Source organism: Budorcas taxicolor, chromosome 24 (genome assembly GCF_023091745.1).
Source record: "Budorcas taxicolor isolate Tak-1 chromosome 24, Takin1.1, whole genome shotgun sequence".
NCBI lineage: Eukaryota > Metazoa > Chordata > Mammalia > Artiodactyla > Bovidae > Budorcas > Budorcas taxicolor.
Window position 1 is genome coordinate 19,114,155 of NC_068933.1, and position 19,579 is coordinate 19,133,733.

A 19,579-nucleotide genomic window follows, 5' to 3' on the forward strand; every position below is an offset into this window, starting at 1 on the left:
GGCATCTGGTCCCATCACTTCAGGGGAAATAGATGGGGAAACAGTGGAAACTGTGTCAGAGTTTATTTTGGGGGGCTCCAAAATCACTGCAGATGGTGACTGCAGCCATGAAATTAAAAGCCGCTTACTCCTTGGAAGGAAAGTTATGACCAACCTAGATAGCATATTCAAAAGCAGAGACATTACTTTGCTGACTAAGGTCCGTCTAGTCAAGGCTATGGTTTTTCCAGTGGTCATGTATGGATGTGAGAGTTGGACTGTGAAGAAGGCTGAGCACCAAAGAATTGATGCTTCTGAACTGTGGTGTTGGAGAAGACTCTTGAGAGTCCCTTGGACTGCAAGGAGATCCAACCTAAAGGAGATCAGTCCTGGGTGTTCATTGGAAGGACTGATGTTGAAGCTGAAGCTCTAATACTTTGGTCACTTGACGCGAAGAGCTGACTCATTTGAAAAGACCCTGATACTGGGAAAGATTGAGGGTGGGAGGAGAAGGGGACGACAGAGGATGAGATGGTTGGATGGCATCACTGACTCGATAGACATGAGTTTGAGCAAGCTTCGGGAGTTGGTGAAGGACAGGGAGGCCTGGCGTGCTGCAGTGCGTGGGGTTGCAAAGAGTCGGACACAACTGAGTGACTGAACTGAACTGAACGTGCATGTTCTTCTCAATAAATATTTTTGAAATGTTTATGTAAAAAAATATTTACCTCCTCAAAAGTTAACACTATACTTTAAACAAAAGGATATATAGGGAAAAGTCTCAAATACTCCCCAAATACAAGTGTTGGGTTATTGGAGACACAGTCAGACATTTTGGAAAACATGTCCTGTGTGAATGGGCTTCCCAGGTGGCTTAGTGGGTAAAGAATCTGTCTGCGATGCTGGAGACCTGGGGTTTGATCCCTGGGTTGAGAAGATCCCCTGGAGGAGGGCATGGCAACCCACTCCAGTATTCTCATCTGGAGAAGCCCAAGGGCAGAGGGGCCTGGCAGGCTATAGGCCACGGGGTTGCAAAGAGTTGGACACGACCAAAGTGACAACATACACACACACCCTGTGTGAGCAGGGAACATGGGTGTGCCTTACACACGTTCCTGTCATCAGGAGAGGATGAATTACTATGTGCAAAGCAACTGTTCATTAACAACCACACTGACTGAGGATCAGAGGGGAAAGGTTTTAAGTATTCTCACAGGATATGCAGGCATTTTTGCTGTGTTTTAGCTATCATTTTAAAAGTTGACTGCGAGTTTTGGGTTGATGTGAAATGTATTATATAGTTTTCCCATGTAAAGTAATGGGAAGCAGGCCACCAATGCGTATTTTGGCATGTGCAGTTGTTACAACTGATTCTGTCTCCTCTCATGTCCTTAGAGGTTTGGTGAGCTAGCATTTCTGTCCTCAAATAAAGGTAGCGAAGCCACCATTTTACAAAGAAACCGAGGCACTTAGAAGCAGGGGTGGAACGTGACCCAGGCGACACGGCTAACAAACAGCAGGGAGGACTGAAACACGGGGAGTCTGGTCCCGTAGTTCCCACTCTTCACCACGGATAAGCACACGACTGAGCTTCAGGGCGCAACAGCTGAGGAAAGAGGCAGTGGGTTGCGGAAAGGGAGGAGCGCGGGGAAGCTCTCCACCAGAGTACAGTCTTCTGGGCTCCGAGGAAGGGAGGGAGTCCCGCTTCCTGTGCCCCGGGGTTTGGGCTCGGCTTCCTGGCAGCCCCAGGGGAGGTGGCGAGACCCCGAAGGAATGACTCTGTGGTTCATCCTAGAGGGCACAGCCAGTCGCAGGGGGCTCCCATCAGGATCCCGGCCCTGATAAGACACAGCCGCCTACCAGGAGAGGCCGCAGGGACAGAATGCCCCAGTGCCACCTGTGTGGATGGATAACCTTTGATCCACCCCAATTCCTTGGCACCGTGTCAGATCTCCCCCCCAAAATGGGAAAACTAGTGCGGCTGTGGGGGAGGGGAAGACCGACTAGGTTAAACCTCCCATTGGCTCAAGGGGGTTGGTGGCTTGATACTGAAATGAAGTTAATTTATAGCCAAAGCAAACACACACACACATGCACACACACACACACAAGTGAGTGAGACTCATTATGCCAATGGGACGACCGTCAAAAAGCACAAACTCTCAAACTCCTCAGGCCACCAGTTACAACAAAGCTAAACTCTGAATTTGCAAGTCAGCTTTCACACAGGACCCTGAAGAAGTCACGACGGATGCAGTGTAGATGTAAATAAGCTCACTCACAGTATGTAAGGTCAAATTCCACCCCAAGGGTCTAATAAAAGACATTTAGGTATCAGAAAAGAAATTTCTTGCAATTAGCTCATTCAAAACGTTGCCAGAAATTCAATGGTGCTCTGGAAGGAACTGGCTCTGTAATCAGATTTTAGGGGTGCCACCTGCAAATCAGATCCCTTGACTTTTGGTGGGGGAGCTTCATTTTTCTCACTCAAGAAGTTAGAAAAAATAGGATCTACAGAGTTTCACAGGGTTACTGCAGCAACTGAATTTTAAAAAGGTATTTGGAAAACACCTGGAAAAGTAGACACTCAGGTATTCTAAAACTTGGGAAAGGAGGAAACCAGTGTTTCTCTGAATGCACTTCTCTGAAACGGCATACGACATGGGAAAGAGAGAGCCCACATTCAGAAAGTTAAAACAGGAGAAGACCCACCAAGTGCCATCCAGACGCTAAATCGGATCCAGGTATCTGCACTCAACTGGACCATCAGGTAAATGTTCACCAGGATGCTGAAGGCTGGCAGGAACGGTAGGAATGGAACCTGAGGAGGGAAAGTATCTTCTTAAATATACTCAAATTTTAAAACACATTCCTCAAATTGTTTTGACATGGTGGCAACTAATTTAACATACATAGATACTGTCACAGTGTGTCAGTAAGATTATATTCTCACAAAAAGAACAACTTGAACAAAAACTACTTATCTAGAGAATGGGCTTCCCAGGTGGCTCAGTGGTAAAGAATCCACCTGTAATGTGGGAGACCTGGGTTCGATGCCTGGGTCGGGAAGATTCCCCTGGAAAAGGGAATGGCAACCAGTATTCTTGCCTAGAGAATTCCATGGACAGAGAAGCCCAGTGGGCTACAGTCCATGGGGTTGCAAGAGAGTTAGACACGATTTAGTGACTAAACAACAATGTCTAGAGAATACTAAAAGGAGCCCCGTATTTCCCATTGTTTACTGCAGCCCAAAGCTACAGAGGGTTATCCAGCCACTAACACCTGCATTACCACCAAGATGCAGTAGGTTTCAGGGATTAGTTTAGGGTTTCCTGGTTTCATTCTGGTATCAGAAGGGCATGCCACTGGAACTCTGACTACTCTTGGGATCTCAGGGGGATTCTTCCAGGAAGCCCTCTTCAAGCTAAATTCTGCTCTTAGTTCAAATGGAACAGAATAACTTCACTTCACAGTGGAAGGGCTTTGGGTGTGGGGACCTTCCTGAATTTCTAAAATATTCTAGTTATTTTTCTGATGCTTTAGAGTATTGAACAAGAAATTTGTTTACTATTATATAGAATAACGTACTAGGAGCACACTCAAGTTTTTTAAAAGAACACTTAAGACAAAAAGGAACATCCCAAAGGACTGTGACACTCTTGTTCACTGGTTAACATCATAAAAGTGCTTTTTTAAAAAAAAAGAAAAGAAAAAAGAAACAAGTCACTAAAACTAATGTACAAGAGAAAACATGCATAATATTTAGGATCATGAATCCTCTTGACACATACCATAAAGGCTACTTTCTGCTGATTCTGGGGCTGCCTCCAGATGATGAGCACGATGGCAACACAGAGAATGAGAAACAGCACCAGGAGAGCCAGGCTCCACGCTTCCAGTCTGGCGATGGTGTGGACGCTGTGCGTGGTCAGAACACTCAGGCCCAGGATAAGGAATGCTGCAGAGACGACATGTTCGTGAAAAACCAGCACGTGACCTTCACTCAGACCCCGTCATTCAAAGTCTATTTTGATATCAAGTTCTTTATATATCTACTCTGCCAAATACTGAGATTCTTCATTTCTATTTTGGAAAGAAATCCCTGATTTCCATGACTTAAGATTCCCGCTTCGCTTACTCGTGACTGTCTCCTCCTTAGGAGTCAGCCTCCCCTCTGGGCTCTACCATCCTGCCTTCCTGCCAGTCTCAGCTGAGATCACTTGGACTGATGGAACGTTGTCCAGGGTGGCTAGTGCCCTTTTTTTCCAACGGGGAAAGCAAGTCTGTTCATGTTCAGCTGTTGTAAACACTGTTCATGCAAACAAATAATACATGATCTGCACCTTTTCTTCCTATTTCAGAGAGTGGCATCACTGCCTACCCAGAAGATCTCTGATCATCGAGTCTGAATTAGGGGTCCCTCCCATGTGCTCTCAGAGAAACTTGAACTGCCCTTAGCTTGCCACCAATGAGGCTGTCCAGTGAGAGCAAGGACTATCTTTCCTGACATCCCAAGTTCCCAGTGGGGTTCCTGGCACATCAATAAATGTTGCGGAAAATACACTTCATCATGTAACTGTGGGGAGCAAGCAGGTCTGCAGTACGGCCTCCCACGCTCCCTGGGTCCCAGCTCGGTCACGGGCAGGTGCACTTTGCTTCCCACAGGAAGAGCCCCTGCGGCTCACGAAATGGACCAATTTTGTACTTCTGCCACTCTCACCTCAGGGCGGCAGCTCCCAACCTTTCTGGCATCAGAGACCAGTTTCACGGAAGACAATTTTTCCATGGACGGTAAGGAATGGTTTGCGGATGATTCAAGTGTATCACGTTTACTGTGCACTTTATCTCTATTATTGTTACATCAGCTCCCCCTCGGATCATCAGGCATTAGATCCCAGAGGCTGGGGACCCCTGCCCTAGGGAATTTCTTCCTTTCTTCTTCAATTACCAATATACCATCGATTTATCCTGCTAACATAAGGAAGATCTCAATGGCCAGTGACCCCTTAGGTAAACATTTCAGGACTGAGCGCAGTGCTAACATATTCTTTCATCCTCTTTCACATCATACCTGCTCCACCCACACACACCCACTGGGTCTTCATAAGGAATACAGTGAGGGAACTTACCCAGGAATCCTACCAGAAAGCTGACAAGAGACGCAGACTGTTTTGTGGGCAGAAGCGAGGGGCTGAAGAGGGTTCGCAGGCTGAAGCCCTGCCCTGGCAGCATGGTGTCCTGAGACTCACTTTTGGAGGTTCTGTTGGTGCATGATCCCAGAGCTTCTTTCTCAGAACAGTACTTGGGTTGCTCGTAAGATAAGCCAGGCTGGTACCTATTCCCAAGTAAAAGTGTGTGTCTTTATTCTCAAACAAACACTTGGTCCAAATGAAACAAGCCCCTCAAACTCTAATGGAGACATTTCCATTCATGGCTGGTGCAGTAAACGCACACGTCTTGTGGCTGCAGCCTCAGGGTTGCTGAGCCAAGTCACACACGTGCTCAGCAAAATACCTGCAGCAACTCTGAATTTCCGATAGCCACTTGATTAGAAAGTTATATATATTCGATGCCGAAGAGAGTTACATTTTAAAGTGTGGCACCTGTGACGATAAATGATTACTCTGGAATTATCTATGTTCAAAGAAGATGCCGTTCATGAAAACAGCAACCCTGTTAACAGAAACCCTGGTTAAATATCAGCTACAGGGTAACATGGGCTTCCCGCGTGTCTCAGCAGTAAAGAGTCCACCTGCAATGTAGGAGCTGCAGGAGACGCAGGTTCGATCCCTGAGTCAGGAAGATCCCCTGGAGGAGGGCATGGCAGTCCACTCCAGTATGCTTGACTGCAGAATCCCATGGACAGAGGAGCCTGGCGGGCTACAGTCCATGGGGTCGCAAACAGTCAGACATGACTGAAGCGATTTAGCACACACACACGCACAGGGTAATATAATATGCAGCCTTCAGTTTGGTATTGGAAAGTCTCACTGCAGCCTCCCTCCCTGGTCTCATCTCCCTCATCAGCCACCTCCCACCCATTCTCCTTTATTACTGATCCTCTTCCTCTTTGGCTGGTGTCAAGGTAACAGCCTGCTTTAGCTTCCAACATCTGCCCTGGTCTCCCCAGTGGGATCTTCTGAGAAGCTTTTGCTGAAATTTAAAAGTAATATTTGTCCCCCATCTAAAGAAGAAATATGCTCACTGTGAAAAAATACACAAAAGCATGCAGAAGAAAATCAAAATCATCCATAACATTCAGTGTGAATCACTGTTAGCATTTTATTACAATTTCAGCCAGTTAAAAATGCAAATATGTGTATATATTTGCAAAAATCATTTTTTGTATGCAAATGTATGGTAGTTAAATAAATTCAGATGCTACATATAGCTTTGCATCCAGAAACTGATATCTCTCTCCATATAATTAAATGTCATTTTATTTGCTGTAGAACAGTCTCCTGAATAAATGTACTTATGTAACTATTCTATTTTTTTTAACTGAAGTATAGTTGATTTATAATGCTGTGTTAGTTTCTGGTGTACAGCAAAGTGTTTCAGTTTATATATATATATATCCTTTTTCATATGCTTTTCTATTACGGTTTATTATGGGATACTGAATATAGTTTCCTGTGCTATACAGTAGGACCTTATTGTTTATTTATTAATTACTATACTATTGATAGGGAAGCCTGGCATGCTGCAGTCCGTGGGGTTGCAAAGAGTCGGACACGACTGAGCAACTTCACTAATATTGCTTCCACTTTATGTTTTGGGCTCACTGGCCTTGTCACTGAGAGACAACTGAACTGATTGATATATTATTGATATTCACTTAGTTCAACTTTTTCACTATCATAAATTACCTTTTCCATGAACATCCTCTGCATTGATTAAATCTTTATTTTATATTGGGGGGCTTCCCTAGGAGCTCAGTGAAGAATCTGCATGTAATGCAGGAGACCTAGGTTGGGAAGATCCCCTGGAGAAGAAAATGGCAACCCACTCCAGTACTCTTGCCTGGAAAATCCCATGGATGGAGGAGCCTGGTAGGCTACAGTCCATGGGGTCGCAAAGAGTTACACATGACTGAGCGACTTCACTATCACTATATTATACTGGGGCAGAGCCAGTTAGGGCTTCCCAGGTGGGTCAGTGGTAAAAGAATCCGCCTGTCGATGCAGGAGATGTGGGTCAGGAAGAGTCCCTGGAGGAGGATATGGCAACCCACTCCAGTATTCTTGCCTGGAATATCCCATGGATAGCAGAATCTGAAGGGTTATAGTCCACGGGATCCCAAAGAGTTGGAGACGATTTAGTGACTGAGTACCAGCACAGCCAGTTAACAACGTTCTGACAGTTTCAGGCAAACAGCAAAGGGACTCGGCCACACAAAAAGATTAAATCTTTAGCCTAAGAGCTTAGCAGCTGAGTCACTAGGACTAAAAATACAGTATTCTAAAGTGTTTCTATACATTATGAGAATTTGCTGTTCACATAGATTAATTAGGCCAACCTATTGATAATTACCAATTGTATTTGTTCACTTAAGGACCAAGTATGCTAAATATGCTTTGTATTCACGTTTGTATGCCCATGGCCTCTCACTTCTGTGAGACAGCTAACTCCATGAAAACAAGGCCAGTGAGCCCTAACTGTCTTTCTTTCCTGGGCCTCAACTGACACGTACCCTTCAGACCCATCTGGCAAGGAGGACAACTCACCTGAGGATAAGAACACAGGCTGCAACCAGAGAGTAGGCCAGAAGCGTCCCAATGGACATCATGTCCACGAGGGCCTTCAGGTCAAAAAGGAACGCCATCACAGCTATTGGGGAAAAGAAAAAGGGGTGAAGAAGAGAGCTGTGAGAAAATTCCAGACAGCTGATGCAAAGTCAGAGATAAGTGATCGGAAATTTTTTGTTTTAGTGCCAATGATAAGTCAAGTAAAGCGTAGAAAGTGTATTTCTCATAGTTAATAAGATGTTCCTTAGGTCATACACACTGCTAATAAAACTTCAAAACCCCTCAGCGATCTATCAAGTACAAAATACATCCACTTTGATTACTTAAAAAATATTGGCCTGACAAAGAGTGAAAATACTATATGACGGAATATGCGCCTTTGATATTTCAGAAGGAAAAACATTGCCAGGAAATACTGGCAGGCTCCTTAAAAAATAATAATAATAAAAGAATTCAAATGGAAGAGCTTTCATTATAGATGTTACATAATCATTTTAATTTCCATCTGCATTCTGAGTTATATCTTAGACAGGATGAGGTCCAATTAAATTATGCTTCAGATAGAATATAAATCCTATCCTGATTAAAACCACATACTCTGACTAAATTTAAACTATTTGTGGCTACCTCTAAGCCCTAATAATGTTAAGAGGCAAAGTATACTTCACATAGTTGAATAGTTAACTTGCAGCTTGCAATTTTTTTCTCCAGTGAAGCATTAAAATAGTGACGATATTAACTGGAATTTACCAAATAGTTGTCCTTATCATAATAAGTAGGGATTACCACACCCCACTCATGTGGCACTCCAGTCATCTCAGCAAGCTTTCTATCTTTATGAGCTCAATTTATCTTCAATTCAATAGTCCTATGAGATGGGGGCAATCATTTAGGTTCAGCTTTATAGATCAACATTTGACTGTTTTTTAATAAAACCCCAGCAGTTTCACATGGTTTAACCTAATAGGATCATGACTCTTTTTTAACAGACAGGCTAACTTAGCAAGATTACAACCACTGGGTAGAAGTGGTGTGTGTGTGTTAGTCGCTCAGTCGTGTTGACTCTTTGGACCCCATGGACTGTAGCCCAACAGGCTCCTCTGTCCATGGGATTCTCCAGGCAAGAATACTGGAGTGGGTTGCCATGCCCTTCTCCAGGGATCTCCGGCCCAGAGATCCAACCCAGGTCTCCTGCACTGCAGGAAGAAGGCTCCAGCTACACCAATATGCCTGTGGCCCTTCTAAAATAGTATTTTTTCCTTTTTTTTTGTTTTTAGATTTTATGTGGCCCATTTAAAAAGTCTTTATTGAATGTGTTACAATATTGTTTCCACTTTATGTTTTGGTGTTTCAGCCCTGAGGTATGTGGGATCTCAGCTCCTTGACTGGGGATCAAGCCCACACTCCCTGATTGGAAGACGAAGTCTGAACCACTGGACTGCCAGGGAAGTCCCACATTGTTTCTTTAAATACATCCCATGCCTTATTTTGAACAATTTCCATTGCTAGTATAGCTACACATTAGATTACAATTTTAATGTCCTGTAAGAATCAAAGATAACCTGTTTTAGGAAGTCAAAACAGAAAAAAATGATAAATTATCCATACAAGCTCTCTAAGTTAAAAACAAGCAAGAAGTGAGACTACAAAATAGCAAAACTGTAATGTTTTAGTACATTAAAAATGCTATAATTATCTTCTTTTAATTATTAATTTCAATATCTTATTATGCTGTTAAATTAAATTCTTCCTAAAGGAAGAAGGGTAAATTTTTAAAAATTCTGAATACATAATAGAGAATTAACGGGCAAGATTTTACAGGAAAAAATAAAAGCTTTTATGGAGTAAATATGTTATCTTTTGTCAAGATTTATGAACTTTCATTAATATCATAATGCACTGTTTAATCATAAAGTGGGCCTTACATCATCTAGTGAAAACTTCATTTTAAGGGGGCAGAAATCCTAAGCACTGAGAAAATAAGTGTTTTGAGCCCCCACCATACATCTTAATAAAGGGCCAAGTTTATTAGAAAACATTTTATGAAGTGAAGTTGTTTAGGAAAATACTTAGATTCTGAAAGAATCCTATTTCATACATAATTAAGCATTAGTATTCTGTAATCTAATTTCCCAACAATTCAGAGCCTCGACAAAATTATCATCTTTGGTCTGAATTTATACTACTAGGAGTGTTTACCATTTTATCTCTAAAGCTTGCTAAAGTCCTTCTCTTGCTCCATATAACAGCACCTTTAAGGCCATTCTCTCAATCTGCAAATTCTCTGAAACTTTTCATGTGGAACAGAATCTGGACAAAAGCATTTTGATGGATATTATGACATGCCAAATGGTAGGCATCTGGAGTTGTTTTTTTGAAAACAGGATGTAATATCAAAGCTCTTGAAAGGAAAAATAGATTCCTATTGGGGTTTATGATAATATAGGTATTAGTAATTCTTAGAGAACTATGATGGGCCCAGGAAGTGGGGTTAGCCACCATACTGAGGGCAGTAATAACAATGGCCAAGTATAAATTATCTTTGATATTTCTTATATTTAATTAAGAATGGGTAAACTTTAGCTATTTTCAAAAATCCTATGACCATTTAGCAATATTCAACTTATATCCTGGATAACAAACAAAATATTGAATCATTATTTTTAATTAACAATTCAAGGATTAAGTAATCATTCTTTAATTAACATTTTTTGTGTGGATAATACAATTTTATGGGCTTGTTTCATAGATCTGAAAAGCACCGAATACTTGATACATGATAAGGAACCACTGTAACCCTTTGCACATTTGTTAGAAGTGCCAAAGGTTAAGGTAACAAAACGGTAACAAATCGCAAAGGGTCAGTTACGAATTTCAGTAGACCACCGCCACCACCATTTGCAGATGTGATCCCGATGTTCATTCCCTCATTTATCAGCGATTTTGTTTTCAACTTACATGCACAGCAAGCAGATCCGCTTTATAAGTCCATGCATGCGCATAAAATGCTCAAGTCTAATGTTGAAGAATCCTATGTTTGTAAAGCTTACCAGAAATGACCCCTGCAGTCAGTGTGGCAGCTACTGGTGACTGCCTCTTACTCACTCTGGCAAGAAATCTAAACAGTAAACCATCCCGGGCCATGGCAAACAGAATTCGGGGTAAAGGAAACATGGAACCCAGAAGACTAGAACAGAAAAATCCATAATCCACAAGTGAGTTATTACAAGTATTAGTCTAGACGAGTCTATACGGGTAAAGACTGGACACGCTAAAGTACAGAACCTATACCAAAAAAAGGTTCAAAATAGGAAACATTCACAGAAAAGTTATTGATATTTATACATGTCAAAACAGAAAACCACCTAATTTTCCATTTTTTTCCCAGAATCCTTGATGAAAAAAGATCCCCCTTTACTTAATAAAAGTCAACTCTCTCTCACCTGCCACTGCACCCGATGATAAAGTAGCAATTATTGGAGTCTTCGTTTTGGAATTGATTTGAGCTAGACATTTGAAAAGCAACCCATCCTCCGCCATAGCATAGATTACACGAGGCATTGGGAAAATGGATCCAAGAAGACTGAATAAAAAGCAAACACATGCAGTATGGCAAACACATTCATGCAAGATTACATCACAGAGCTGCAATTAAGTCATTGTATAAAACTCAGCATCACAGCTATTTGTTATTTTTAAATGTAATATGATTGGGTATTTAAAAATATTAACCATGGTGCAATTCATTATACTCTCGGAGATAATCTGCTCAGCACAATTATCAGACTAAAAACAATGCCGCAAAGAATCTGTGCCGGCGCATGATTACTACTGAATTAAAACTAAGTAATTAAGACTTAAAAAAAATAATAATGTCATTAAGACATTTTTAACTTAGAATATTTATAAATTGATATATAATTACAGAAAATATAGTAATTTGATTTTATACTATCTAGTCACTTCATTTATTCAATAATTACACATTTTTACATACATTTTACCATTATTTTTTGATCAAATTTGAAATAATTCTCAGCATAAGATAATCAAGATAGAAAAAGGAAAAAAGATGAACTCACTGTAAATTTAGTACATAGAAGTAGCCTGAATTAAACATTAGTAAGAGTGAAGTTTAAGAAAATGATTTTGCTTTAGCTGTTTTGAATTACTTGTGTGTTTACTAACTGCATCATTCTATACATGATTACGTCGTAAAAAAATTTACAATTTAAGAGAAAATAAGTAAAATATATTTTTTAAACTCCATCTCCTTTATCTTTTAATAAAGCGTGGTTGAGCTTGGCCACAAATAAATCTTTGCCTGTCTCTCTTCTAAAACTATGGTACAAAGTATCTTTACAGTTCAGATTTTTAAAACTATTCAGAATAAACCTTAATATTATCAGATGGCTGAGGATCTGAGAGGTAATTTGTAATTGCTGCTTAATACTATCTTGAATACAAAAAAACAACAAGGGCTTTGAAGGGGGATAAAAGAGCTAGGCTGATGAATTATACAAAAAGATTTATTTTTAAAATTTCAGACTTTTAGAAAAATTTCACTTCAAAAAATTAGTAATAAAGCAAAGATTAATTTTCTCTTTGTAACAGTGCTCTCCAGTACAGCACTCAAGTGAAATATGATCACGTTAAGTTAAAATGTGAGCAGCTCAGGAAACTTGAGAAATGAATTATAAAATATTAAAATAAGCGGCTAGGGAAAATCCGAATACTTGAGATTCAACTATTCTTATCACACAGATGTATACAAATCTCCACCATTAACTTGAAAACAGTAATTTTTATTTCTAGATCAAGTTCACTCTGATCAGTGCTAAGACAAAAAGTTTCATAATAAAAAGCACCTTAGACTTAACAATGCCACAGCATATAGTTTACACTCACACAGACTTACACTATTTAAAAAAAACAGCAAAAAATGTCAAGTCTGCATGTAAGGTCTCAGTTGCCTGTAGCACTGCAAGTAACGCCAACGCCAGCAGGGAAACATACCAGTATAAGTACTGTCAAGTTTCACAATAAGCTTTACAATACACACATATGCAAATATGTATGAGATACATAAATGCGCCTAAATGCCATACAGATCCTCAGAAGCTTGGACCATCATTATCTTGAAACAGTGATTTTTAACAGCTCAGGGGGAAAAGATTTTATCACTTAAGATTTCGATACAGCAATTCTGGGTGACCAATTCAGAGAATATAGTTGTATGATATGTTTCTATTAGGATTGTTTTTAAAACATACAAAAGCAATTCTGTGAACACCAACTACCTCTGCAGTAACCCACGCAGCCCTGCCCCAAAGACAATGCAATGTACCTTGTTGACAAAGCGCAGAGGGAGCCTGCTGCAACGACGTATTTGGCTGGCCCCCATCCAACGTACTCGAAGGCCACAGGAAGCGGGCTTTTCTCATCCAGGAGGTAGTACGGCATCATCAGTGTTAAAGCTGCCGAGACCCCAAAATAGGCCATAAAGCAAACCAGCAGAGAAGTCACAATTCCAATAGGAATAGCTTTCTGAGGGTTCCGGACTTCCTCACCTAAGGAGACATAAATAAAAGCTTGCATATTTAATAAAACACAACTAGTTTATTGCAGCGCTGTTTACAATAGCCAAGACAAAGAAGCAACCTAAATGTCCATCAGCAGAGGAACGGATAAAAAGTTGTGATATACATATACAATGGAATATTACTTAGTATTAAAAACAATGACATAATGCCACTTGTAGTACCATGGATGGACCTAGAGATTTTCATACTGAGTGAAGTAAATCAGAGAAGGAGAAACAGCATATGACATCCCTTATATACAGAATCTAAACAGAAATGTTACAAATGAACTCATTTATTCACAAAACCCCAAACAGACTTACAGGCTTAGAGAAAAAACTTATGGTTGCCAGGGGAGAAGAGTCAGGGGAAGGGACAGTTAGGGCGCTTGGGATGGACATGTGCACACTGCTATATTTAAAATGGATAACCAACAGGGACACACTGCATACCACAGAGAACGCTGCTCAGTGTTATGTGGCAGCCTGGGTGGGAGGAGAGTGTGGGGAGAATGCGTATGTGGATATGTATGGCTAAGTCCCTTTGCTGTGCACCTGAAATTATCACAATGTTGTTGTTTTTTTAATCACAACTTTATTAATCAGCTATACTTCAATATAAAATAAAGATTAGAAAATAAACATGAATAGGTAAAACATGAATTCTTCTTCTGCTTCATAGTAATTCTACTCAGCTTCTATCCTTTGTTTTCTCAGCTTGTTCCATCTATGCTACATGAAGTTCTCTCTCTTCTTCAGGGTCCTATGCTGTCACAAAAAGATCAAAGCCCAGAGGCAAGAAGGGAAAGCAAGATATCCTGCAAGTCAGTTTCCGGCTTCCAGAAAGAATGCTATTCCATCACCACAAAATGTTTAGAATAGAAAAGCAGTCTTAATCCATTTGGAAAATGATTCATCCATGGCGATTAAACATGGCATTCTACAGGCCCTTAATTATGAAGGCTCCCATATATATGGAGACAAATTTCTTCTACTCAGTGCATTGATTTATATTAAATTTCAGTTTCAAAAAAAAATAGTACTTTGGAGATCTTTCTAATAAGAGTTGGCATTTGAAATACCCAAAATATGGTCAATTATAAGGCCCTGCAATACTGTGAACCCGGAGGAAGCACTAGGGAGTGACTGTAACATGATTATTTTTTGTACTGGATAAAGAGAAAAAGAACGATCACAATATATTTTGCCCTATTAGAGAAGAAACAATTTAAGAGCATGATCATCATTTGTTACTCATTGTGATAGCACTTCCAGACCAAAGATTAAAGGCACTGATTACAAACAACATTTATAAAGTGGCTGACAGCTTGCACACTTTTTTTCATAATATATTATATTTTGTTGTTGGTGTTTAGTCACTCAGGTGTGTCTGAATCTTAGGGACCACATGGACTGTAGCCCACCAGGCTCCTCTGTCCATGAGATTTCCCAGGCAAGAATACTGGAGTGGGTTGCCAGTTCCTTCTCCAAGGGATCTTACTGATCCAGGTATCAAACCCATGTCTCCTGCTTGGCAGGTGGATTCTTTACCACTGAGCCACTTGTAACCTTCATTACATCTGACGGGTAGATTCTGCTCTCTTGATTTTTACTAATATGGAGACAAGCTCAGAGAGTTTCACTTTCTTTTCTTTTCATACATCAGGGGCCACTTCTGGGTCTGGAACAAGCCCTTATTACCCCAAGTTCCACTCTCTTCCTTTGACCTTCTGTTGTCATCCATGGGTACCCATGTCGTTCAAGGAACACTCTTGCCTTCTACACAGAGCCAAGACTCTGCTCTTACCAGTTGTTGCAATGCAGTCAAATCCCACAAAGGCATAAAAGCAGGTTGCAGCCCCAGCCAAAGTTCCTGCAAAGCCATAAGGCATAAAGCCACCAGCCCCATAGACGCTTGTTCCATTTTCAGAAGTTGGGTCCCTGAGGAGAAGAAGCACATTGGAATGTCATTTTCCTAGAAAACTGCTTATTCAAGAGATCTGTCTCAAACTCCATTCTTGGAAGGTTACTGAGCGCATCATCTCTTGGAAGCTAATGTGTACAAAACTAAAAGTAAACCCTGATATTTTTTCACCCAGTCCTAGAGGATGTGATGGTGTTCCCAACAATGGCTCCTTCACCAGTTGCCAGCTCTCAACTGGAGGCTGATCAATAGTATGAGCAGGAGGCTCAGATCCACTCTGGCTTGAACTTACAGCCAGGCAGGATTCTGAGAACAGAGATCCCACCTATGTATGGGCCATGGTCTGAAATAAAGGCAAGAGACTTTCTCTTCTCGTGGACAGTGGAGCAGATTGAACATTTGAAAAGTTTACTATAAGACATGTGACAAAGTGAAATAAAATTCTCTAATCTTGATAAATAATACTGAAGTTTTATTACATGTTAAAAATTGTATAAAACCATAAGAAACTAAATTTTTGCCTCAGTAGATGGCTACAAACAACATAGGTAAATAAAAACATGTACAAGTGCATCACTTCATGTAATAGATACTTCTGTAATCTTATTTACACATAGGAATATTATACTTAAATCTTAGGATGAAAACTTTCATTTGAAAATTAATTTTTGAGATCAACTTTAAAGTGAAATGTATAGACAATTCTGCTTATGCAATCAATAACATCCTCAAAAAGAAAAAAAATCAGGCATGAAAATTACTACAAGGTTGAAAGAATGCAGTGGAATCAAATGGTGTCCCCAAAGGAAAAAACAAAAGGATGCATGATCCAAAATGCTCATTGTTATTCAGAAGTGACAAACCTTTGCGGGGGGGGGGGGGGGGGGGGAAGAAAACATTCTTCCAGTGGTTAAGATCTCTCATTTCTTCCCTTAAACCCAAAGCCAAACCTGAAGTTAAGAATCAGCAGCTTCACAGCTTCAAACAGCTGCTCAGTGGTGAACATACCTATACACTCGGGCTTTGGGGAAAACAGTCTTGAAATAGAATAGACCTTCACAAAGTTCTCGGAAACAAAGAGTTTGAGAACTGTTGTTCTAGAGGAAAATGTAACAAAAGACAAAACCAGGCAAAATTTAAAAAAAAAAAAAAAAAAACTCGAAATAGGAGGGAAAAAACCCAAGTATTTTACCTGGCACTTGCAGATATATTTTTGAGAAAGTCTTCACTAATCTTCCAGTTTGCCACATTTCCTTTCACAAATCCAGCAACCATAACAAAGAGAAGCACCAGGATATTGACAGCTGTGAAGACTTTATTCACCCAAGCAGACTCTTTCACTCCGAAAGATAAAAGACCTATGGAAAAATCAAGGGTGCTTTAATTTTTACCTCACCTTTAGGAAAAGGCTACAGCAGTTTGAGACAGTTACAGGCTTTAGGATATTATTTAAGCAGGATTCATATATTTAACTGACATTGTCCCTTTCTATGGAGAGTTTTTACTCAGTCACCTAAGTGTATGCAGAACTAAAGATTTCAGAATGCAGACTGTGCTCATAGCCAGGAGATTTCACACTCTCCAATAACTGAATAAGTTTAGGAAGTGGCTATTATTACCAATGGGTGGGTAGAGGAGCATGCTAAGTCACCTCGTTTGTATTCGACTCTTTGTGACCCCACGGACTGTAGCCCGCCAGCCTTCTTTGTCCATGGGATTCTCCAGGCAAGATTACTGGAGTGGGTTGCCATGCGATTCTCCAGGGGATCTTCCCAACCCAGGGACTGAACCCACCTCTCTTATGTCTCCTGTATTGACAGGTGGGTTCTTTACCACTAGCGCCACCAGGGAAGCCCTAGCGTTTCAGACAGGGGATGCACTAGTGACTTCAGGAATCATTCACAGGTGGGCAGGGCCAGGCGGAGGTAAAGTAACTTACTTTTAATGAAATGCTATTCTTAAAAAGCAATTTCAAGGTTAATGGCTGCAAAATTTTGAAAGAAAATTTTCTTTCTCTTTTCTTTCTTTCAATCATATTTCCTGCCTCATACTTACTGAATACATTAAACAAAGTAATTCTTCAATTGTCATTTCAAAGATTTTATTAAGTCAATTCTCACTTTAATAGCTTTATTTTTATATTTTGATTGTAAAGGCAATCAATTTCTGACTCAAGTAACTCGAAAACACAGGAAAAAAGAAAGAAAATAAAGATCAAGTGTAATCTCTTCAGAATTTTGCACACACACACATGCACACATTTCCATGTCAACAAATATATAATTTTCACAGCCCCATACTCTTCTACTCTATGGATACACTATACTTTACTCCTATATTTACAAACAGGTCATTGTTAGTTTCTTACAACTATAAATAGTACTGACCTAATCATCCTTTTATAAATATCTTTTAACACCTTCTAATTATTTCTTTACAATAATTTTCTACAAGATAGCACCATATCAATGGTATACACTTTATGTAAGACTTTTGGTTCATACTGTCAGAACAGTTTCCAGAAAGTTTGGCCAGTTGAAATTGTCCATTTTTTACCATTAGGTTATTCTTATTCATATTGATTTATAAAGCTTATTTATACAATAATGCTATAAGCTCTCTGACTGTACATGTATACAGAATGTTTTCCCAATTTATCATGTACTTTTTTTTTGGGAAAAAAAGACCATTATAATATTGCCATTTATTATCTAGATTCAAGCACACTAGGGGCAAACACATGGGCAGTTTCTGCCTTGAAGAGGAAATCAACAGGCAGGGCTGGCTCCATAATTACAAAGCCGAGCCGTGTGGAGTAGATTATAACCTGCTGGACTCCACTTACCACAGTAATCAACTGAATTGTGCACTTAAATAACTTTTAAGTTCCCTTCTAGTTCTAAATTTCTACAATTTTGTATCTCCCAAATTACAAATATTAAAATAATGTGGTTAATTTGAAATATGGGCTAGCCTATTTCTCCAATAAAAGAATGACAAAGATTTTGCTGAGTTTTATTTTACTCTGTTAAGGAGAAGATGCAGTTTTTATGGCAGACACTGCTTGTGGTCTACCCAATTATCATGTACTAATTTTAATTTTAACCTTAGTGTTGATAACACATGTAAGAAAGTTTTATAATATAAATTTTTCCTCTTCAGTTTCTACCTCTAGGAAGATTAATGTTAACCCCAAAACATCCACCTTTGCTTCCTTCCAGTCCTTTCATGATTATATCTATCTTATTAATATTTTTAATCCATCCTGTATAAGGTATGAATTATGGATCAAAGAAAGTTTACTTTTTACTGTTGGGGCAATAAGTGTGATGAAAGGCTTATAATCACATATTTACTTGTATGTATACCAGCCATGTCAAATTTAGCAAAATTATACAAATAGAGATGAGAATGCTGAATTTCATCCCCAGAATTATACAAGAATACAACTGTATTAGCAACATAAAGGAAAACTGTATGGTCAGTATAATTATTGACTCTCTCAGTATACTGACTGACTCTGCAATTGTCTGTCAGATTAGGAAACACTATACAACTATACACCTTGGAAATACACACAATGCTGCTATAGACTTTGGAAAATAACAAAGCCACCTCCAGGTTTTGTTTCCCAATACCCCAAGCGTGCTCTCATTCTCAAAGCCCCAGCTCCCGCCAGTAGACTAGTCACCTCTTGAAATCCTGCCTATGCTTCCCTGGTATCATTAATAAAAACAACAGCCTTAGTTGGTAAGACAACCGACATTGCAATATGAATAAAGATTACAGCAGAAGGTTTTGGTCTTCAAAGTTTCTAAGAACAAAGTCAGCCTGTAATCTTGGCCTGTCCTGAAAGAAAGGCATGATGCTCGATGAACTCAGGACGCAAGATGCAAGCCAAGGCCTGAGTCCTGCACGGAGTTTAATGACGGGAACTGTGTCACAGCTACATGCTTCTCATCATTTAGAGATTAAAGCTGAATATTTAAGGTCACTGAAACCATCCCTAAATAAAGTGTGATGTAAGTAATTTAATGTTACTAGGCTGTTGAGAAACCAAAACAAACAAAGCCTATCACCTGTGGAAAAACCACTGATGCAATTTTTTCTGACATTAGGAAGAAAATATCAGATAATTAGGACCTATAAATTTTGTTCATGTCACTAACCCTGTCCCTACATAAAACATCAAATTAATAGCTAACATTTTAAGGGGCAAAGCTATTTTCAATTATATAATTTTTAAAATGTTTTGATATGAACCATTTTTTTAAAAAAATCTTCATTGCATTTGTTACAATGTTGCTTCTGTTTTATACTTTGTATTTTTGGCCATGAGGCATGTCG

The 19,579-nt window shown here is 39.7% G+C and overlaps 1 protein-coding gene across 2 annotated transcripts in view; it reads right to left on the reverse strand.

Moving 5' to 3' along the window:
- Nucleotides 1-19,579, reverse strand: part of SLC7A2 (solute carrier family 7 member 2) — a 64,766-nt gene that overhangs the window by 1,966 nt on the left and 43,221 nt on the right. The window contains exons 4-11 of one of the 2 annotated variants that reach the window (XM_052661298.1): nt 16,425-16,590; nt 15,116-15,249; nt 13,075-13,297; nt 10,778-10,914; nt 7,707-7,809; nt 5,109-5,314; nt 3,771-3,937; nt 2,692-2,800 (exon numbers count right to left, since the gene is read on the reverse strand). In XM_052661298.1, the coding sequence (XP_052517258.1) occupies nt 2,692-2,800; nt 3,771-3,937; nt 5,109-5,314; nt 7,707-7,809; nt 10,778-10,914; nt 13,075-13,297; nt 15,116-15,249; nt 16,425-16,590 (1,245 nt within the window). Of the gene's footprint in view, nt 1-2,691; nt 2,801-3,770; nt 3,938-5,108; nt 5,315-7,706; nt 7,810-10,777; nt 10,915-11,170; nt 11,311-13,074; nt 13,298-15,115; nt 15,250-16,424; nt 16,591-19,579 lie in introns of both variants that reach the window. The other variant, XM_052661297.1, reaches the window with a different exon arrangement.